Raw genomic sequence first — 25,009 nt, forward strand, 5'->3', positions numbered from 1 at the left:
ATTAATTGTAAGTTAAAAATTTTTATTTAAATTATTTTTTCAAATATCATTATTATAAAATTATTTATTTAATTTAAATGAGTATGTATTCTATATTTTTAAATTTATAAATAATTATATATTAAAATATAATCAAAAAAGACAGTGAACCAGACTATACTTCTGGTTCACTACCTGCCAGGAGATTTTGACAATTTACTTTGCAAAATGAACCAAATAGGTAGGTAACGACAAGAAAATTTTAGTGCCATTTTAATGTTTTGCAGCACTTAATTTTAGAAATATTTTGATACATATTTGTTTTGCTAAATAAAAATGAGCAGCTGTCAAACAAAAACTAATCAATGTTATTGAAAAATTACATACTAAGTTAAGAGATGCAAATTTACAAGCACAAAATAAGTTTTTATATGGTATTAGTTTGGTCAATGTAGCCAAATACAGAAAAACCTTGATAACTGGTCAATATTTTATGATTCATAGGACTAGGAAATATTGATCATTTGAGCAGAATGACCACTAACTGAAGTTAAAATGTTCCATCTGTCATTGCTGCTGAAGGTACAATACATATTTCTTATATATATGTATAAAATATAGTTATATATTCAAATTATATAAGTGTTTTATATGATAAAAAAAAGCAAATTTACAATTCTTTATTCTAATTTAGATTTTTATAATTTATCCAGATTCCTGTTTTCTTGTTTGTATTCAATTGTCTTGATAGCTAGTTTCTCATATAGATTATATAACCTCAAGTGAATCAGTCCTTAAATATAAAAACAATATGATCTTACTTAAATCAGGAAAACAATATTTTAATAAACCAGATAATGTTTTCTGCCATCTTCAATGGCCATAATTGGGCTGTTCTACAGGACTGAATGTTTTTAAAGATGATCCTGTAGAACAGTTTAATGATGGCCATTGAAGAGCTGAAAATGTTAATTGGTTTATTAAAATATTGTTGTTTTGATGATTTAAGTAAGGTTGTATTGTTTTATTTTTTTAGATTATTATTTAATGTAGTCTGGGAGATTTTACTTTTATTTGTTTTTTTTTTCCAGAAACTGTTTTTGTATAGTTTAATTTTTTGTTCTGATAAATCAGTTTTCATTTTTTTTCTCAAAGACTATAACACAAGTTTTTGATAGTATGACATCTTTAAGTTGAAAATCCTATTCTGCACTCAAATTTTATTCAGAAGTTATTAAAATGTAGTTATTACTAGATACTATTGACAAAAAAATAGCCAAAACAAGTGTAAAAAGATATTAATGTAGTCAAATTTTTCTAATCATAATTTATAAGTATATAGGAAAGTAAAAATTCTATAAAAAGCATATTTAAAGAAAGAAGATACTTTTAAATACAGATATCTGCATATTTATTTAATGCTAGTAATAAGAACTTCTAGAAATCAGTGTAGAAGGGATGTGAGCAAAGCCTTAGACTTCACTATTAATATTTCCTAAGGAATAATTTCATTTATACTTGTTTGAAAGACGTAACTGCTGTGAAAACATTTGAGATAATTGAACAATGCACAGCAAAGAGAATGAATTCCTGCAATAAAACATAGGAATCCAATGGCCAGATGATAAAGGTGGTAAAGTCATTTCTTGGGATCCAGATTTGAATCTGAGTCAGAGAGTTTACAAGTAATTTGATCCAGATATGTCTAGGCTCATCCTTACACACTGCACACTTTTAGCCACCTTGATTTTGGGCTAGGTTGAATCCATGATGAACAGGGTTAAAAGGTTTTTTAGTGCCTGAGGGCAGGAAGAGTTTAAAAAAAGCACTGAAATTCTTATACTTCAAGCCTCTGCTTTTGTGAAAAAGAATACTATCCTATTTCTGAGAAAAGTGAACAAAGAACCTTGATGACCTTGACTTTACTTTTGAACAGTTAACTAGCATTATGGTTGGATCTAATGGCAAATGAATGAAAATTAAATTATATTTGCATCTATGGAAGATTAATGGACTGGAAAAATATGACTACTTATCCAGAATGACTGTTTATCTGGTGACCAATTACTGAGGTTTTATTGAAATTAGTTAGATTTTGCATTAAATATTTAGATCTACTGGAAAGTTCTGTTCGTTTTTAGAATAAAACAAAATAATAAATTTTTCATACCTTGAATAAACTTTATTGAATAATATAATTTCCATCATTATTTATGACTTCTTGCCAGCATGATGGCAATTTGTATATCCCATTTTTAAAAAATGCCTTATCCCTAGAGGTGAAAAATTGAACCAGTGCTTGTCTGATATCTTCTTCGTTTTTGAATTTTCTGCCCTGCAAAAAATTTTATAAGGACAGAAACAAGTGATAATCGGAGGGTGCTAGGTCCGGGGAGTATGGTAGATGTGACAGAATTTCCCAGCCTAGCTCTGCGAGTTTCTGACAAGTCCCCAAAGCAGTATGTGGCCTGGCATTATCATGAAGCAGTATGATGTCCTTCCTATTGAACATTGCCAGCCTGTTTTCTTGGAGTGCTGTTTTTAAATTATCCAATTGCTGACAGTACCTCTCTGAATTTAGCTTTTCGTTCGGTTTTAACAGCTTAATGTCCCACCATATACACAACATTCTCTTATTCAGGCTCAACTTTGGTTTAGAGGTGGAGGGGCAGGTTTTCTGGATTCACAATATGCCCTTTTCCTTACAATGTTTTCATAGGTAATCCACTTTTCATCCCCAGTTATCATCCAGTCCAAGAAGGGTTCGATTTTGTTCCGTGCAAGCAGAGATGTTCACATGATGACTCGATCATTCAGATTCTTCTCACTTAACTCATGTGGCACCCATCTCGAATATTTCCACACCAATCCTAGTTTCCGAATATGATTTTAAATGGTTTGTTGAGCTGAGTCAAGCTTTTCTGCAATCTCTGATGATGTCAAAAAGGATTTTGCTCTAATGTGATCTTGACAGTATCATTGTTGATCAAAGATGGTCGCCCAGAGTGTGGCTTATCAGAAAGGTCAAAATCACCTATTTGAAATTTTTCAAATTATCTTTTGCATGTTCTATCAGAAACTGTACCTTCACCAAACACTTTCAATAAATTTCTACATGCTTCTGCAGCATTTCTTCCTTGTTGGAATTTGTACAAAATACAGTGACGTAAATGAACTTTATCAGTAGCCATGTGTATACGATCGCATCTCACTTAATACTAACATGAATCATCTTTGTTTTAGTTCATTTGCTAGGTCAGTATGTATACATTCAGTGATAAAAAGAGAGAGACAAATATGCATCAAATGAATATGTGCATGGTTGCTGAAACTTGTTGTAACTGAAACAGACAGAACTTTCCGGTAGACCCAATATATGATTGTTTAATAATGTGTATTGATTTTACGAGGATTTTTTTGAAAATACATAAAGATAGTATAAATTATACTAAGGTTGTTTTTATTTTAATTTATATATAATGTGTGTGTGTTTGTATAATACAGGTGTATACACAAACATTGCACCAGGTTATATCTCACATTTGTTATGTAATAACTAACTGCAGTTGCACTGGAGTGTAGGTAATTGATATTTGTTAGTTTGGAGGCTATGCACCTCCAACCTCTTCTTTGCATGGAGGTAAATCCTATTGAGGGTCCTAAGAAAGATAATGTCTTAGTGTAAATTACATAGACCATAGTCATAGACCAGTATAAAACTGATCTTGAAATGCTCTAAGACTTAAACTATGCCATTTCATAAGATCCATGATAGATTTTTTCAATGCAAAGAGAGTATTCGGGGTGCATGATGTCAAAACAAAAATATAACCCACTACCTATACTCTAGTGCAATTGCATTTAGTTATTTTGTAGCAGAAGCAAGATACAACATACATTGTACATTGTTTGTATCTACATCCCCTAATATTTTTTTTTTGAAAACTTATTTTAACTTATTTTCTATAATAGATTGAAAGATTACAAGCATTACTTTCTGATCAAGAAGCTAATAAAATGAATTTCACCAATTTTAAATCATTGCCTTTGCCATTGGATCCTGAAATAAAAATTAAAGGCATACTACCCAATAAGGCAACTTTGTTTAAAAGTGCATTAATGCCTAGTAGACTCACATTCTTAACAGTTGATAACACAGAATATGTTGCCATATTTAAACATGGAGATGATTTAAGACAAGATCAACTTATTTTGCAAACTATAACTTTAATGGACAAGGTAAGTATTTTTTAATTTTCAAAAAAACTTAATATATAAGATTTATATATTTAATTTGTATGTTAATGTTAGAAATAAAAAAGTTTATCAGTTTATTAATAATTGACTAAAAATCTATTTTTAATGAACTTCTGAATTAAATATTTTATTAGAAATTAAAAATGAAGACAAATCCCAAGCGTATTTGTGTTAAAAATTCCAGCTTTTAGGACTTTGACAATGTAAATTTAAAGTGTTAAAACTAAACATTTTAAAATAGTTATTCCATATAGAATAACTTCATTTGAAATAAAACAGTTTTTAGGCTATATTATATTCTTTAACATGCTGAAAAAAATTTTCTTAAAAATCTATTTGATTGTCTGCTTAAAATTTAAAAGTCTGCTGGCTAACATTGCCCTCATCAAATCTTAATAAATTTCAGAACTAACTGCTTTATCTTAATAAAGAAGTCAATTTATAATATTTTATTATACAGGTATACCTCAAGTTATGTCATTCTCAATTATACGTTGTTTGTCAAAAAAATATATAGAAAAATAAAAATCAAGTTTAAGTCATTTTATTCAACTTTACATCTGTCTGCCACAAATATTGAAGTCGTAATATCACTAGAAAAGCACACAAAATCACATTAAAATATGTACATTTACAGTAAACGTTAATATAATCATCATAAATCCTAGAAAACGAAACATGAAAATATCTGTGTTTCTGTGCTGACATCTTATTTAGCGGTCTTTAAGTGCCCATTATTGGCGTTTTCCATGGTAGTTCCAATATCTATCATTTGGCGTCATTGTTAGTGCCACTCAATATTGGTAAATTTAACATAAATTAGTTTTTTTTAATAAAAAGACACACTTGTTTCCAAAAAAATTTTTTGGTCAATCACCATTTATTTCCTTAAAATAAATTAGTTTATTTTCTACTATTGCAAAATAATTTTATTAACTGTATTTGTTAACCTTAAAAAATTATATTATTTTATAATGTCTTAGAGAAACCACATTCACAAATAAAGAGTCCGTGATGTACTGTAAACATCACCAAATTGCAAACACATACATCATTTACAAGTATGTACTGTACTTACAGTACATGTATTCATAAATTTAGATTACTTTTTTTCTGTACTATATTAAAAACTAAAATTTATTTGTTTGTAAGCTTAAAATAGATTCTTATTAACCATATATTATTAAAAATGCATTAACAAATAAAATACAGAACTGGGAATGGTAACTTGTGGTTTAGCCTAGTGACAAGTAAAGCCTCTCCTGGAACCAATTACCAATGTAAGGTGAGGTATACCTGTACAAGAAGCTGTCATTATATTGCTTTATTTCATTAATATTAATTTAAAAATTTTTTATTACATATTAATTGATATTTATTTTAATGATCTTTCTTTTTAGTCAAAAATTTTTCTTCATTTTTGATTATAGTTTAACAGAAAAAAACATGTGTAATTTTTATACTATAAATAAATAAATAATCTGGTAAATCAAAGTTTTACATCACTTANCATATACTATCAACAAAAACTATAAATAAATAAATAATCTGGTAAATCAAAGTTTTACATCACTTATTCACCTATATCACAAAGTTTTATATCACTTATAACTCATTAATAATGAGTTAGTTGTAACATATCATGTTTTAATTTAAAAATTTCTTTCACATATAATTTACATAATTGGACATAGCAACAGTCCCTGCAGTGTAACAAAAATTATTATAATTATGATAATTAGTCCATATCTTGGTTATGTTTCTTAATATTGATATTTACAGTAAGCAGATTTGAATTTTCCATAATAGTAACACTAATTAGTTAATTTAAATTTTTTAGCTTTTAAGGAGAGAAAATCTTGATTTGAAACTAACCCCATACAGAGTTTTAGCTACAAGCAGCAAACATGGTATTTAATTATAAAATAATTTCAAAAATTTAATCTAATGTCAAATTATAGATATCTTATAAAATATTTAACTTTTTAGTATTTAAAAATTAAAAATATTTTTATCAATATTTTAGGATTTGTTCAATATATTGAATCTTCAGCAGTTGCTGAAGTTTTGGGAACAGAAGGAAGTATTCAGAATTTTTTCAGAAAATATGCTCCATCAGATAATGGGCCTTATGGAATTCTACCGGAAGTAATGGATACTTACGTTAAGTCATGTGGTATGATTATTTAATTTTTTAAAAATATTCTTAAACATGCAGTTTGTACAAAAAATAGTATATTTTCATTTAATTAAAAATTTATGATATAATTATGAAATGATTTGATATAATAATAATCATAATTTATGATATTTCAAAATATCATTTATAAAATACTTTTCAAGGCCTAGTAAAGTCAAGATTTATATCGTGCTATTTCAAAAATAAGACCATTTTATAAACAACATGTTATGAAACTATCATAATGATTATTAGTCATTACTGCTGAATTAATAATGAGTGACTTAAGAGACAGTCATCCTCATATTTGCATCAATTTGCCCTCTTTTTAAAATATACTGTTCCATTTCGCCTTTCTTTTTTCCTCCAAATGCCTAACACTTGTGGTATGTATTCAGTTTGTTAGTGCTGTACTTATGACAAGAAAAATCAGCCTCAATTTACTTTGACTTGTCTCATAAAAGAAAAATTATTTTAACTGCATAAAATAAGTTAAAGAATTATGCTATTGATTATTTATGTTCTCAGAACATATTCTCCTGAATTTTGATGTATATTTATGGAATAATCTGCTTTAATTTGCAATTGATATATATTTGTTCTTAGGAACACAACTCTTCATAATTTGCAGTCACACTGTATTTAATTTATTTGAAAATATTAAAACAAAAATAATGAGAGTTCAGCCTTAAGTTTTTCATATTATAAGCAATATTCTCAAACTTTTTAATTATAAAGCTATTTTTAATATTTAAAATGTTTTAGTTTTGTTAGATAAAGCACTTTAAATAATTTAGTTTAAATAAACATTTTAGTTAGAGCTTAAAAAATAGGTTTATATGCTCATTTCTGACAAAAAAGAAAAAGTTTCAGTTTAAATAATACTTACTTATATATTAGAATTTCTGTGGAATTGAAATATTTGGAAAATTATTGCATAAATTTATTTAATGAAAATTGTATTATTGAATAATACTTTTTCTAGATTTCATATTCAAGGAATTCACTATGCCAACATTTAGCTAATTACTCCATTTTCTACTCTCAGTACCATAAGAATTAGAATGAATGGCTCTTTAGTTTCATAAATTTGAAATGCACACACTAATAAATAAATCTTCTGTGAGCAAGAGACATTGCTTTACGCATTGTGCTGAACAATATAATAGATTCTCTGTAAATACAATACAAAAACATACGAAGATCATTCTAAAAGTATGTTTGTTTCTTTAGATATTTTTATTTAAGATAATGAAACAAAACTTATTTTACAACACATATGATACCTTAGCTATTTAGTATTTAAAAATTAAAGATATTTTTATCAATATTTTAGGATTTGTTCAATATATTGAATCTTCAGCAGTTGCTGAAGGTTCACTATAAAAGTTGGTGATACACTATGACAAATATAGTCATAGTGTATCACCAACTTTTCTATGCCTTCTGCATACTCAGTTACTGCCAAGTTCTTGAACCAGTCATTAACGGCCTCTTTCAGTTCATTGTCACTTCCATAGTGATTCCCGTCCAAAAAATCCTTCAGTTTTGGGAAAAGATGGTAATCGCTCGGAGCCAAGTCTGGGCTATAAGGAGGATGTTCAAAAACTTCCCACTTAAACTGCTGAAGTAAGTTCTTCATCAACACAGCAGCATGCAGACTTGCATTATCCTGAAGAAGCACAATGCCTCTGGACAACAATCCCCACCATTTATTTCGAACTGAAGCTTTATTCATCATATTACCATAAACCTCAGTTATCTGTCTGTAAATTTCGATAAGGCAGACTTTTTTCGCATTCAAAAAGCGTATTACAGTATGAACCTCACACTTGGCGGGATCTTTAATTTTGTCACACATTTCAAACTCACACTGTAAACAGTAAACGATCATTGTGACTCGCTGTTAGCATCAGACTGGTGTGAAAAAATGGAAAGGTCCACAACGCGGCAGTGTGGAATAGTGGGGGAACTGCATGGCTTGTCATATCAAAGCATTCTTTTCTTTTAGAATGACCCTCATAAAATATAATAATTTTATTAACTTTAAAAGAGAGTCATTCAGGTTGATATGTTTAAATAGTTTAATTTTGATAAGATATTTGAATTTGATCCACATAAACATGCTAGATTTATTTTTTGATTAAATTTATTGATTTTTATTTCAATATCAATGAAATTAATAAAGAAGAAATAATTCAATATATTGGTCACATCAATATAAATCATTGTAATATTTACTATAGTAATCATTAATTGATTAATCATTTTAATAAAACTTTAATCTTATTGCTAAGTTTAAATTTATAAATTAAATTATTGATTCTGAAATTAAGATGAAATTTTTAGGCCTTTGTTGTAATATATTATTTATTCATTGTGTAGTTTATAGGACCTAATCTGATACGTTTGGCTAAGAAAATTATTTTTATGACGATTTTCTAATTTCCATATTTACAATTTTTTTTAATCAATAGAGAAATAAAAGAAATTTAAATAATTATTATTTAAAATATTTATTCACATAAATAGCATCTTATACAGTTTGTGTATCAATATACAAGTCTACAAAAAATCAGAGTTAATGCTATAATGAAAGTGATTTGTGTAATGATGTGGGTGACAATTTAACAGTAGAAAGTCTAGCAAGTGCATCTGTCCAGATCAATTATCTAGGACAAAATAGTGAATAAGAAAATAAATGATGGAACAGTTGAGATAATTAGGACACACTTAGAATTTGGGTGGTCCTTCAGACAAGTTCAGAAGAATTGAAGGATGAAAGGACACTTCATTTCCATTGGACAGATTTCAAACATTAAAAATGGTAAGCAGTGAGCATCCAGACAAGGATCAAAGCAAAGCAGTGATGGTCAAAAATGTATCCTACCAAAAGCGACATTGCAGAGATTAAAGACTATGGCCAGTATGGAGAACCCACCAACACAATCAGAAATGGGATGAAGGTTTGATGTTAGTCAACAAGTAACAAATTATAGTCTGAAGAAAATGGGCCTTAAACTTGTCAAGAAATCTTCATGGCAAGAAACCAATACATCCATCCAGGAGAGGGTACTGCAGGTCTTGGCCATTCTACCATGTGCTGAAGAAAAATAGATGACAAAAGTTTATTGCAACTGATAAAGCTTTGTTCTATCTCACTAAATCTCAAGGCAAGAAGAAGGTCTACTACATTAACAGGAGCCAAAATTGCTCCAAAGCATCACCATCAACTTCAGCTTCTCATTAGCAAAAGGTTATAGCTTGGGCTGGAATTTCAGAAAAGGGAACAACAAAGACAAATTTTATGGAGCCTGGGGCAAAAGTATCATCAAAATACTACCTTGAGAAGATCTTTCATTCTTTCTTCTGGTCAGATACCAAGAGACTGTTTCTGGATGGAGACTATTTCATCAGCACTCTGTGCCTTCAAATATGACAAAGGCTACAATTCCATTCCTATAACAAAGTAAAATTGCATTTATCAAACCCTCACAATGCTGACCAAACAGTCCAGATACTGCTCCCTGTGATTATTTCTTTTTGGGCTATTGAAACAAAGAGTAAAGAAACTAAATGTGTGCACATTAAATATGTTAAAATGTGTCATTCAGGAAGAAATTACCAAAGTCCCCCAAGAGATGATATGCAAAAGTTGAACATATTGAGCAACAAAATTAAATGTAAGATTTATAGCAAAATAAAAGTGTTCACTTTGATTTTTTGTAGACCTATAAGGAGGTTTTTATGCTTATACAACTGTGATGTTATACTGATAAATGGTTTAATAACATCTCAAACCACATTTATCTTTTCATTTACTTTTTCTATTTGATTCAGTTTTATTTCATTTTGAGTCATTGGTTGATTGGTAAATATTAGTGTTGTAACGAATAGTATATTCGGCCAGGAGCGTGGCCAAATATTCGGCTATTCGGCCAAACTATTCGGCTCGATTAACGCACGTACGAAAATTGGCGCGCAAACCGCATTATGGCAAGGATCCTGCTCTCTATTGGCCTGCTGTCACTACGCTTCGCCAATCGCGTTAATTCTTGGCAGTTGTAGCCGACAGACAAGAGTGTCATGGAAGTAGGCCTATGTGATAAATGATGATATCAAATGACCTACACTTGTAAATACGGAAAAAGAACAGAGAAGGGCCGCGAAGTGAAAATGTGAAAATAAATATGAAATTGAGTTGATAACATAAGCGAACAAGTCGAGGCAGCTTATTGGCACGAAATTCGCGCCCGTCAATGCCAAACAATTGTTGTCATAGACTTCGGAAAGCTAAATGCTTGTAATGAAAGTCACTTAGCGTGCACGGGCGAAAGCCTGGGGCCGTTCGGGCTATCAAGCTGTCTCGAATCTGTGAAATCATAACTGTGACTTATATCGACGTCCTATCTGTCTCTTTTCTCCGTTATCACCAGGCTGAGTCACGTAATTGTAAAATGGGAACTCTACGACGGAAAAGTGACGAATCGAAAGTATCGTGAGCGCGTATTATGATGTATGCACAGGCATACATGGATTAGAGCGATAGAGGAAAGAGAAAGGGAAGAGCAAAGACGAGCGCTTAAAAAGAAGGATAGGCAGGGTCAGACCCTCAGATGTGCGAGGATTCTCCAACGATAGACGTGTACGTGTGCTGATCTTTGTAATTATAAATTGTGAATACATGTGACTAATATTATTTTCTTTTTTTATTTTGAGCATGTTATAAGTTATAAATAAATATAAACAAACAACACTAACCCGATAACATTAAATCTCAGTACCAAAATGATTAATTTACTGTGTTTTTGTTATTTATTACTCCTGTTTTTAGGTATTCGGTATTCGGCCGAATAATGATTAAATATTCGGTATTCGGCCGAATAGTGAAAAATAGGCCGAATACCGAATAGTAACCGAATATTCGTTACATCACTAGTAAATATATTTACCAATCAACCAATAAGTAAAGTGCTACAAAATATACTAAGTATATTTTGTAGCACTTTACTTAATGTTAGTTAGAATTGCATTCTGACATAATCCAGCCATTCATTGCTAGGATGGCTGGATTATGCTAGAATGAGGTTGTAAAGTACTATTTTTAACTTATCGCTCTACAACGATTTTCGTTTCGGAAAGAGCCAGTACCTAACGGGTACTTTACGCGGGTTCGCGTTTGTTAGTTTGCCAGGCCTGGACTTTTCGCGTGCTCCGAAATAAATTAGAGACAAGTTAGCCAAAATCAATAAAAGTATTTAATAAAGATCTAGGAATAACTATTTACAATATTTATAACAAACAACAAATTTATTCAATCAAATAAAATCCAAATAAAAATCAGCCCGACAAAATCAATCCTAACTTAAGGTACAGAGATTCTTACAACTACAAATCTTAACTGTCACCTCAATTATACTAGGAACCTTTTTTCCAACTCAAGACTTTTCCTATTCCTCGATCCACAAATCGAAAACTGCAATCGCTTTGGACTATTTCCTATTGGACACCTCGTTCACTGCTACTAGCAGACTACGCTTATTCCTTTCAGGAGCTCACCTCTCGTCTTCACTTGAGCTACGCTATTTATAGTCTGAGGTGACGTCACAGTTTCTAAGTGAGACACTCCCCTCATTTACATACTTACACGTAACATTCACTTTTTTCTTATGTATCTGGTAGCTTAATTCCCGACAATACTTTGTTAACCTTTTACAGTCTTTTCTTGAACAATTATCGGGATGTTTCCTTTAAGGTTTAACAAGTCCCTAAAAGTCTGTAGGGTCTTTTCCCCCCTTTTCAGTGCGGGCTTACTATCTGCCGCTCGGGCGTGCACGTGAGTGCAATTGCTAGCTATGGTGCTTTCTTTGTGTCGTTGGTGAGTTGGTTTTATCTTCTCTTTTTTTCACTTTCTAAGGTGATGGGTGAGGAAACCTTCGTCCTAACTAAACATAAGCCTCAAACAAAATATAATAAAAGTAAAATAAAAATAACGCTCGGACTTGGTTCCTTACAAGGTATAAATTTTAACCATAACAAATAATGGAAATGCTTATCTTTATTTACATCATCTTGATTTACAAAAGGTTTTTAAGAATCAGGTCACACTATATTTTTACATATTATATTGAATTTTTTTACTTATTACTGAAATTTTAAATGTAAATCCTAATTTTATTTGGAAACATTAAAATTATATGATTTAAAGAAATTTTTACTTTATGAGAAGTATTTTTGTATAATGAGAGAAAGAAAATTGAAATTTGACAAATATCTATAAAATTTCTGAAATAAACAATCTTAAGTTTGGTCTTCATAATTATATTTTAATACAAAACAAATTTCTATTGATTAAATTAGTTTTTAAATACTCAATAATATGCAAAATATGAAATCACTAGATATCTTTTGACAAATGTAAAATGAATTTAAGAGAATAATGCTTCCACATTCAAAATTATTTTTGATTACATCATACTACTTTCATAATATCTCTTAGTGTACATTTAATATTTTTTTAAAAATTAAATATAAATAAATATATATATATTAATACTATAATATATTTTTTTCTTTTAGAATATTGAAGTCGNCCCAGCAGAAAGCTATGAAACAGCGGGGAAGCTGATTGGTCGACCACCGGCCCACTACAGTGCATATATAGATCAGTTTAGGTGGGAAAGTTGAAGTTTGATGTTTTCTCGCTAAGAAGTCTATTTGCTTGTCAAAGAAAAGAAGGAATTATCATCTGGTTTTTGCCATCTTCTGACAAATGAGTAACTTTGTCTGGTCATCGACAAGTGGTGATTCCTGGAAGTGCCATCTCATCGTAAGATGACTTTCTTGAATGGACTTTTATGGGATAAGAATATTTGTCAAGCATCAGCACTCTGGTTACAGATGCCATTTATACTTACATTTAATTAATTTATAAATTTGACTATCTGCAAAGTGTTTCCCCACCAAAAATTTCTTTGAAGGTCCAAGGAAATGAAATTTGAGGGGGCTAAATTTGGACTATACAGAGGATGTTGCAGGACCTTCCAATTCTGCTGTGCCAACCACAGTATGGTTTGATTTGACATGTGGAGTATAGTGCAGATTTAGCCCCCTCAGATTTTCATTTATTTAGACCTTTAAAGAAATTTTTGGCAGGGAAGTGCTTTGCAGATCAGGAGGAATTTGAAGACACCGTTCTGGACTACTTCAAGCAATAGTACTGTGAAGGGATGTTCTAAGTAAAGAAATGGTTGAAGCAATGGGAGGAATTAACTCTGAACATTATCAAGAATTCCGTAAACAATGTTATACTGCATTTCTTCATTTAAGAAGGTATTCATTGAAATTTTAAAATCTTTTATGTTGTATTTGTTTTGTTGATTATTAACAGTGGCATACTGTGGGTGTCAGCCACCCAGGGTGTAGGAAAATTTCGCCCCCCTATTTAGGTATTTCAATTTAAAAGACCAAAATTCAGTTTTGTCACAGAACAAGCAATGAAAAATTTGGTGGTAGTGCAGCAACCTGTTTAAAATAGTTCTATTGGATATTAGTGGTGTATATGAATGTGAATGAATCGTATACAGGCAAAAAAAAAAACGGTCAACAGGTTTCACAGGAATTCCTCAGATGAAAAAGCTACTAGCTCACCCGGTGAGCCGATTCCCGGACTGTCCAGATGATAGCACTATCATAGGCGCAATGCAAGTATAGATTAGGATGTTTCAAATTTTTACAAGATATTATTATTATTTATTGTGAAATTTTGCCGCTCCCTAAAAAGTGCTGCCCGGGTCGGGCCACCCCTGCCGCCCCCACTACGGTACGCCACTGATTATTAATAAAATTTTTCAATTATATTTGCAATACTAATTATACATTATAAACAAGGGGAGTCCGATATTAAAGATACAGGCCAAAATTATACTAACATTTATAATTAAGGTAAATATTTAATACATTCCACAAAAACTACATACTTTTGTTTATTTCTCAACATAATCATCGTAAACATTGAGACATTTATCCCAGTGTGAAACTAGTTTTAACATCCCTTTACAGTACTGTTGCTTGTCAAGTTGCTTGAAATAGTCCAGAATAGTGTCTTCCAATTCCTCCTGACCCTGAAAGCATTTCCCCACCAAAAATTTCTTTAAAGATCCGAATAAATGAAAATCCAAGGGAAGTTAAATCTGGACTATACGGAGGATGTTGCAGGACCTCCCAATTCCACTGTGCCAACCACAGTTTGGTTTGATTTTCCATTGGATTATAGCCCAGATTTAGCCCCCTCGGATTTTCATTTATTTGGATCTTTAAATAAATTCTTGGCAGGGAAGCTTTGCGGATCAAGAGGAATTGGAAGACACCATTCTGGACTACTTCAAGCAACTTGACAAGCAATAGTACTGTGAAGGGATGTTCAAACTAGTGTCATNAAAAACTACATACTTTTGTTTATTTCTCAACATAATCATCGTAAACATTGAGACATTTATCCCAGCGTGAAACTAGTTTTAACATCCCTTTACAGTACTGTTGCTTGTTAAGTTGCTTGAAGTAGTCCAGAATAGTGTCTTCCAATTCCTCCTAACCCTCAAAGCATTTCCCCACCAAAAATTTCTTTAAAGATCCGAATAAATGAAAATCCAAGGGAAGTTAAATCTGGACTATACAGAGAATGTTGCAGGACCTCCCAATTCTGCTGCATCAACCACAGTTTGGTTTGATTTTCCATTGGATTATAGCCCCGATTTAGCCCCCTCGGATTTTCATTTATTTGGATCTTTAAATAAATTCTTGGCAGGGAAGCTTTGCGGATCAAGAGGAATTGGAAGACACCATTCTGGACTACTTCAAGCAACTTGACAAGCAATAGTACTGTGAAGGGATGTTCAAACTAGTGTCATGTTGGGATAAATGTCTCAACGTTTACAGCTATTATGTCAAGAAATAAACAAAACTTTTAATATTCCACAAAAACTTTTGTGGAATATATTAAATATTTTCTTTAATTATAAATGTTAGTGTAATTTTGGCTTTTACCTTTAATATTAGACTTCCCTCATATATGTTATAATACATTATTATTAGGTTGTTCGGAAAGTAAGTTCATTTTTTTTTTACCGCTAGACGGATTAGTCGTATTTTTCCTTCCATTTTTATTCTACACTGTATTATCATTATATATTTTGACAGCTAGCATTTTAAGGTTTATTTGTAAAAAATTTTGTTTAATTTCGTGCAATTGTTTACTTTTTGTGTCCCATCAAATATGGAAGATCAGAAGCAGCATTTTTGGCATATTTTGCTCTTTTATTACCGAAAAGGTAAGAATGTTGTTTAAGCGAGAAAAAAATTGTGTGTGACGTGTATGGAGAAGATGTATTGACAGAACGACAGTGCCAAAACTGGTCTACAAAATTTTGTTTTGGCAATTTCAATATTGAAGATGCACCACGTTCTGGATGGCCAGTTGAAGCCAATGAAAACAAAATAAAGGTACTGATTGAAGCAAACTGCCAAATAACAACACGTGAAATCACTAAGAGATGAAATTTGTCAAATTGAACTGTTTATGATTACTTGAAACAAATTGGTTTCGTTTCAAAGCTTGATATATTGGTTCCACATGTTCTTAGAGAGATGCTCTCTTTGGTGGGATTTTAAGGAAATATTTTTTTTTTGGAAGCTTTTACCAGACAATTTAACAATTGATTCGAAAGTGTACTGCCATTGAGTAAACAAATTGAGTAATATCATCAAACAGAAAAGGCGGCCAGAATTGATCAACAAAACAGATATAGTGTTTTACCATGATAATGTCAAATTTCACACAAGTTTGATAACTCGTCAGGAACTGTTATAACTTAGATGGAATGCGCTATCACACCAACCATATTCGCCAGATTGAGCGCACACAGATTATTACCTGTTCCGGTCTACACAAATTTTTTTTAACTGTAAGACATTTACTTGAAATGACAATGTCAAATATCACTTGGATCAATTTTTTGTAAGCAACAATAAAATTTTTATGAATGTGAAATCATGCTACTACCAGAAACGATGACGACAGATATTTGACCAAAATAGTTGATATATAATTCAATAAAATATTTATTTATTATAAAAATATTGTTTTTCCCATGGAAAAAAAACGAACTTACTTTCCGAACAACCCAATAATATAGCTACATTCACTTTCAAGAACACACCATCTAACCCCTTTACAGTGAACTTCTTTTGTATTTTTCTATTCTTTCCTCCTTTCTTTTCCAAGTGCTACTGCACTTCCAACTCTGTTGCCCTTCCTTTGCTTCTTCTTGCTTCCTCCAGTGCTATTTAGCCAACATATTCTACTGTGCAGTGCACAATAAAGTACAAGTTTATAAACAAAATATGTTGATTTGCAAACCCTTTGTATAGTAAATATTGATTGATTGTGAGAATGAGTACTAAGATTATGAAAGGGAATTCATGAGACTCAGACTGAGAAAGGGAATTCCTTGTTTTGGGGAGCTGTTCATGTCTGAGCAGTCATTAAACAGATAGGATGTTAAGTGAGGAGTGGCTGTAATTATAAAATGGCAGCTTAACTGCCTACTTTTAAAGCAAATTATATTGTAGAAGATTGAAATAACTAAAANGTCAGAAACTGTTATAACTTAGATGGGACGTACTATCACACCAACCATATTCGCCAGATCAAGCACACTCAGATTATTACTTGTTCCGGTCTATACAAATTTTTTTTAACTGTAAGACATTTACTTGAAATGACAATGTCAAATATCACTTGGATCAATTTTTTGTAAGCAACAATAAAACTTTTATGAATGTGAAATCATGCTACTACCAGAAACGATGACGACAGGTATTTGACCAAAATGGTTGATATATAATTCAATAAAATATTTATTTATTATAAAAATATTGTTTTTTTTTCCACGGAAAAAAAACGAACTTACTTTCCGAACAATCCAATATATCTTAGTAATGATATTAAAGTTTATTTTAATAAACTACTTGAATTCATATTACAAAAAACTTTATTGAATAAGAATGATTCATACAATTCCTTATATTTTTTATAAAATATTTCCAAAATTTAAGGGCTTGATCAATATGTAGACCATTATTCTAGTCCAATAAGTATTTCCTGTTTATTATAAGTATAATTTTCTAGAAATATATCTGTGTGAGAATTTTATTAAGTCCAAATCAGATATGAAAATAATTTTAAAATTATTATAAATTTTAGGCATGTATCGTAAAAATTTGCATAAATTTAAATAGGATTTTCTGGTAATTTCAAATAATTTCATGTGCACACAAGACTGCATATGTTTTTTCTAGAATGTTCTTAACTCCATTTATTGAAAAAGTTTACCAAAATAATGGTTTATTTTAAAAATGAAAGGATTAAATGAATTTGATTGAAGAAACGTATTTGGCATTTTTTGTACTGAAAATTGCAAAAATGAGAAATCTTATACAATTTATCATTTCTCTGCAATAAAAGCCCCCATGGTATATAGCATCATTTCAAAGGTAAAGCAAGGAGAACCTCAGTGGCATAGCGTAGTGGGGGCAGCACTTTTTAGGGGGTGGCAAAATTACCTTTTAGGGGGCAGCAAAATTTCACAATAAATAATAATAATATGTTGTAAAAATTTGAACCATTCTATCCTATATTTGCGTCATGCCTACGATAGTGCTATCATCCAGACAGTCCGGGAATCGACTCGCCATCTGGTTGAACTAGTAATTTCATCCGGGGATATCCTGCGCAACCTGTTGATTTTTTTTTTTGCTTGTACAATTCATTCGTACTCATATACACCTCCAATATCCAAATAGAGCTATTTTAAACAGGTTGCTGCACTAGCACGGAATTTTTATTGCTTATTCTGTGACGAAACTGAATTTTAGTCTTTTAAATTGAGATACCTAAATAAGGGAGGGAATTTTCTTCCGCCCCGAGCAGCTGACACCCACACTACGCCACTGGGGAACCTACATAAAGAAAAGGAAGTGGCCAATGATTGAAAGGAAGAGGAACCAATTAGTGGAAAAAGTGGATAAACACCTCAAAATTTGGGAAGAAAGTTCAAAATTTTATAAGGGCATGTTTGCTGGATTCTGAAGGAATGTCAAATGATGTCTCAAGAAGTGAAAGTCTACTCCAAAATACATGATGAAGCAACTTGCTATTCAGAAAATCCTTCTGTGGAAGTTACAGAATGGAGTGTGAAAAGCATAAAACAATCTTGATGTGGTTATGGACGACAAGTCCTATTTCATTTTTGATAAAGTGAATGTGTTGGTAACAGTCATTATTTCACCAGAGAAGACCTAGATGTGGATCCTGAAATCAAATTGAAACAACACTATGTTTTTGTTGAAGTTGCTGGAAAATTTTTTACATTATCAATATTGGCTTATAATGACTAATATATAGCATGAAATTAATTCAGAGTGATACAAAACAAAATATACGAGATGCAGAATATTTCTTAATTAAAGAACTAAATCAATTCTTAGTTGAAGTGTTAATACAAAAAAGACAGCATATGCTTCAATACAAAAATTGTCAAGACATTAGGAGGGACAAACAAGACAGAGGATAAGGACACTAATAAAAAATGAAAAAGATATGTTTAGACAATAAACAGAGCCTATATCAAAATAAATGTTATGCTCCAAATATTTATATAAAAATTTTTATTAAATATAGATTTGCTTTTGTTTTAAAATACTGAAGACATTGAAACATAATTTAAAATTGTTCTTTTGTTCTGAAATAATAGTTATTTAATGTAGATGGAATTGAATTGAAAGGATTGAAAATTTTCAGTATTAAATAAACACAAATTCTTAAAAAAAATAATATAAATAATTAAATTTTTTATTCAATTTTGCATTATTTGTCTCTCTTAATATATTTTTATACATTATTCATTAAAAACTTCTTTTTACAGGCATGCTAATTTAATTCTTAATTTATTTTCATTGATGGTTGATGCAAATGTGCCAGATATAGCATTAGAACCTGACAAAACTGTTAAAAAGGTAGGAAATTTTATTCAAATATGATTTTTTTAATAAATAAAATTTTTCCTGTGAATTAAAAAGTGAAATTATATATAGTATACTGTTTACATTATGTTACTACAAATATATCAAAATGTTAGTAAATTTAATGATGATTAAAATATATATTAAATAATTTAAAAATTTTGTTAAGGACAATTTTTGAATATGATGATGATGTATGACAAGGATTACCATCATCATCTGATTGAATTTTTAAGCTTTCATAAATATTTAAAACAGCATTTAGAGTTAAAATCAGTTTTATGATATGGAAGACACAAATTAACATGAAATAAAAAATATGACAAAATCTGTAATATTGATAATGAATTGTCTATTGTTATTTTTATTCTTTAAAAAGCTTCAGTTAATATTGAAAGATTATTTATGCACCAAAATGGAAATATAAAATGAAACAATGCCAATGCTTACTCTATGTGTATACAGAAAATTTGGAATGGATGACAAATACAAAGAATCAGTTTTTATAATTAGGTTTTATTTTCGATATATAATGTTAGTAAAGTTAAAAATTACAACTGTTCACAATTGGCAACCATTCCGGCATGCCAATAACACAATGAAAAGTTCACTTAGTTTGTATTTTCTGAACTTGTTTGTCAAGAAAACACCTTACAACTGACAAGCAGTTGAGTAGCAATAACACTTTCTTCAGCTATAGTAGGACTCAGTCAGCAAGATGGATCCAAACTTGAATTTCCTGCTTCCAGATCAACTTTATAGTCACTGACAGCCAACCAATCAGTGGTTTCGCTGGTCATAACTCTATTCCAGGTCTGCCACATGGTGTGATGTTTTTGCCAAAATTTGAATTGGTGGTGCATGTGTCTCTAACTTGAGATGCATGCACCACCAACTCAAATTTAACCAATCGTGTTCTTCCACGATCTCTCCTCAGCAGCATGCATTACCAGTTCAAATTGACCAATCATGTCATTACATGATATCACCTTGACAATGTTGTTATAAAAACAATGTGTTATAGAATAAAAACAAGAATTTGGAATTAGTTTCATAAAAAGAAATTTTTTTGATTATACACAAAGAGAAGTAAAGAGATTTTATTTGTACACTAACAAGAAAAACTTTTTTGATCTATAAATATATGTAATTTGAATTTTTCTATTGAAACCAGCATAAAAGAAAATAATATCAGATGAGAAACAGTAAATTGGAATCTTAGATATGTTCCAAAAATTAAGTTTTTTTTATCTGTCTATTTATTTTTGCATTAGTAAAGACAATTTATCAGAGTTTGATTGAATTGATTTTAACAAAACTGGCAAAAAATAATTCATTATAAATTCATTTTGTAATATGAGGAATTACATACATTAATTTCAGATTGTTGAAGAACAGAAAATATTTTTTTTGTCACATTGTTCATTTTTAAAAACATTTTCATAATTTTATATAAAATTGAGTTAAAATAAATAAAAAAATTATAAACTCAGATATGTTTTGTCAAAGCTACGAAATTTCTAATGAAAATAATTCTTTACTGTATTTAAATAGGTTCAAGATAAATTTCGTCTTGATTTAACGGACGAAGAAGCTGTTCATTTTATGCAAAATTTAATAGATGTTAGTGTGACAGCTGTTATGGCTGCTTTGGTAGAACAAATACATAAGATAGCTCAGGTAAGACTAATTCAGTGTATTTATTATTTTATATCTTAAGTTTCTTATTATACAAATATCAAATTTGTAATAAAATTAATACTTTAGAGTTTGAGATTGTTCTATCCAATATAATATACAGTGGAACCCCGGTTAACGAACGTCCTGGTTAACGACCAAATCGGTTAACGAACTTTTATTTTGCAAAAAATTTGTCTTAGATAACGAACAAAATTCGGATAACGAACGTAACGGTGTTTTGTGTCAAATTTTAGTTAGTGTTAGGCATGCGTGAGTTAAGCATTGCTTTTCCGAGTGTTTGTGCTATGCTTCTTTTTTCAGTTTTGTGATTTATATATTTAATCGATATGGCATCCAAGAAAGAAAAAAGTCATAGTGGCAATAAAAAACGACAACGCAATATAAACGACAATGCGCTATCGCATTTCAGAAAAATTTTGATTAAAATAGTAAGACAAAATGAACTTTAGATCAATTTCTTGTTCCTTACGGAAAGAGTTTGTTTGTTTGTTAAGTTATGGCAACGAACCACTTGGGCGATCTGCCTAGGAGAATGCCTTCTGGGAGATGTTTTTAAGGGAAACTGGCCCCTATTTAGGATTTACAGACGTGGAGAAAACCCGGAAAACTCCACATGGCCAGCCCGTCTGAGCGAGGTGCAAACCCACGAACGAACTCCCCGTGTTTAAGGTACGAAGACCACTTAGCCACTGGTGGGTTTTTTTACCGAAAGAGACTTCGACTCAAAGAATCTTCCAATGAATTGATACCCGTTATTTTTTGGAGGGGATTTCCCTTCTAAGCATTAAGGTTCGTATATCTCCACTTTCCTGCCACCACCTACAACAAACGAAGGTATGTACAGTGCTAGTTTATTAAACAAAGTTTACATGTTTGTTGCTGTAATAATACATACTAGGTTTTCTTACATTTTCATCAAAGAAAATTACTGTATATTACAAATAAAATCACAAAAATTTCGGAGACTAGAACGGATTAATTGCATTTGCATTAATTTCTATGGGAAAAATTGCTTCGGTTAACGAACAATTCGGTTAACGAACGGAGTCACGGAACGGATTAAGTTCGTTAACCGGGGTTCCACTGTATGTGATATTTTTTATTTTGGTATAATTTTATATGTAGATGATGCGTGTAATGAAGTTTTATGCCAAAGTAAATTGCCTATAGAGAATATGGTTAGATATAAATTAAGTATATCAAATAATAAATATGAAAGAGCTATTTCATAAAATTCAGCTCGAATATTCAAGATTTTATATTGTTAATAATTGTTTAACATATCTGTTCTCATAAAGATTTAAGATAAATGTATACAATCATGTATTACTAAAATAATAATAATTATATTTTCTTAAAATTCATAAAAAATTAGTTTGTAGGTAAGATTATGCAGAAACATTATAGCTGTTCAATATAAGACAATAAATAATAGATTTCAAATTATGATATCATAAAGATACTTTTTAATAACTTTTAGATGGCTAATCATATAGCTATGTGGTATGCCTATCAATATATGGGTAGAGATCTGAGTTCAAATCAATATGAATCCTCATAATGTATTGAATAGTTTGGGTTTAAGTCATAATTTCCTCTCCTTCACCTATGCTAGCTTACTTTACTGTAGATCTGACTTGCTTTATATTGGCAAAAATTAGGTTTGATCATAAAATTGATAGTGTGTTCAATGCAGTTTAACAACAAATTTAAAATGTTAATCTTTTCATCACTTTTCTGTTTCTAATTGTATTTAAAATTATCTTATCAAATTTGCATTATATTATTAGCTGCTACCTTATCATATACACAAAGTACAAGTGTCCCTCATATAACACTGTAGTTACATTCCAAAAAAGTGCTGTGTTATGCAAATCAGTGCAAAACATAGGGTTAGGTTTCAAAAGTTAACAAGTATATTATTATTTTCTGTTACTAAGAGAAATACATGTATTAAATCAATCACCAATTAACTAAAAATTACAATTAAAAGTATTGTATTACACGTTAATTTAGTTAAACTAGGGCATTTCTTTTTACAAAGTATCATCATCATCTGAGGTTTTTTGTTGATCTTGGTCAGAAACATCTGCAACACCATTTTTCTTATTTTTATCATAAAAAAATTTTTAGGAATAACAAAATAAAAATATGTTGTTAATCAAAAAGGGAGCCCTTGTTTGTTTGGTCGAGTACTGAGCAATTTTTCTCCAGAAATTTGTGTTTGAGTACTGAATTGTTCGAATTGGGAACAGTTCTGAGTACCGAGATACCGTTGTATTTAATCATTTGTAAAAATGACAAACTATTTCTTACCTATAGTTAATGTTTAATCTGTAAAAACAAAGCAGTAACAGTCTTAAATGCTAATGTCTGAAAGCAACATCAATGATATCTGGTTGATAGAAAAGCTAGGACAAGAAAGAAAAAAATTTACTATCAGTTTTTATTAAAGTAAACCTGACAAAAGGCAAAAAACAAACCAAAAAGTTTGATATTGTGAAATCCATGGAAAAATTGAGATGACACATATGCTTTAATTAAAAAGTATCAAATAACAGAGTTTGCACTTAAAAATTTGAAATTTTGTGCAGACTATTTTTTGAATTCTGGAGCCACGTTAGAGTGAAACAAGAAACAGGGTTGGAAAATTGGGGATATCTCTCATACAACAATGTTAAAGTGTAACTGTTGTAGGAGGGATACCTGTACTTAAGTAATACAGTAAAATCTCGTTTAATGCCACCTTGATTAACACTGGTTCAATATAATGCAGTCTGCTCAAAGACTAAACAAAAACTCAAAATTTACACTGATTCAAATTTCATTGATTCATATATACAGTAATACAATTATTCCCAAACACAAACCAATCAGCAAAAGGTGGCAATTTGTTGTAGCACTGTACTTTCCTTAAACCTATGTTTGTTTGGTGTAATTTTAGAAAAAAATATAACATCGTGGATGCCGTAGGCGATATTGACTTTGTTTGACAAGAATTAACTGATAAATGCATGATCAAAGAGTGGCTGAAGATATCCAAGAATTCTCAATGAGAAGTGTCTATTGCTGTATCATTAGGTCGACCAAATTGTCAACCTAATCGATACAGCAGGACTAGATGTAGATGAGCAGGATATTGAGGAGTTACTGCAGGTTTTTGGTGACAGCCTTACCAATGACAACCTTCAAGAACTGGCAGAACAAGGAATTCATGTAGAACTGGATAATAGTGATTCTGAAAAGGAAGAACCCAAAGAATTTCTCTACAGATTTCCTTAGTAAAAGTTTGGTAACGATAACCAAAAGCATTGATAAAATTATAGGAATAATCTAGATTTTGAAAGGAGTGCAAAAGCAAGACGAGGCATTTTGGATGCGATCTACTGCTATCAACATTTGCTTAACGAAAGAAAAAATAATGCAACAAATGAAACTGCATGACTTTATCGCAAAAACAAAAATTTCAGAAGAGCCAAGACCTTCATTACAAAATACAAACTTAACACACAAACATATGCACACAGAAATGTAATTTTTGTGTTATTTAACAATAATATATGTTAAACTTATAAAAATAACAAAGTAAAATCTGTTTATTTTTGATTGCGTGTTCCCCTTTCCCTATTTACTCTGTGTTAAAATGACTTCATTTAATGCTGTTTCATTTAGCACTTTGTCGTCTAAGAACATATCCCCTGCGTTACAAGCAATTACAGTAAGACCCCGCTTATCTTCACAAGATTAAAGGGGTGAATGCAATAAGATTATTTGCTGCTGTTTTTATCTTGAAAATCAGAACATTATATATAT

General features: G+C 30.5%; 1 protein-coding gene across 1 annotated transcript in view; it reads left to right on the plus strand.

The window, feature by feature from the left end:
- Nucleotides 1-21,333, plus strand: part of LOC111636620 (phosphatidylinositol 3-kinase catalytic subunit type 3-like) — a 67,811-nt gene extending 46,478 nt beyond the window's left edge. Inside the window, exons 14-21 of the mRNA XM_023381907.1 lie at nt 3,952-4,218; nt 6,077-6,146; nt 6,263-6,412; nt 7,831-7,976; nt 12,995-13,089; nt 13,643-13,747; nt 19,399-19,489; nt 21,050-21,333. Coding sequence (XP_023237675.1) covers nt 3,952-4,218; nt 6,077-6,146; nt 6,263-6,412; nt 7,831-7,976; nt 12,995-13,089; nt 13,643-13,747; nt 19,399-19,489; nt 21,050-21,214 — 1,089 coding nt within the window. The 3' untranslated portion in view covers nt 21,215-21,333. The remainder of the gene's footprint in view (nt 1-3,951; nt 4,219-6,076; nt 6,147-6,262; nt 6,413-7,830; nt 7,977-12,994; nt 13,090-13,642; nt 13,748-19,398; nt 19,490-21,049) is intronic.
- The last annotated feature ends 3,676 nt before the right edge of the window (nt 21,334-25,009 follow it).

The sequence above is a fragment of the Centruroides sculpturatus genome, unplaced genomic scaffold (assembly GCF_000671375.1).
Source record: "Centruroides sculpturatus isolate CEXI.00-Female unplaced genomic scaffold, Cexi_2.0 scaffold152, whole genome shotgun sequence".
NCBI lineage: Eukaryota > Metazoa > Arthropoda > Arachnida > Scorpiones > Buthidae > Centruroides > Centruroides sculpturatus.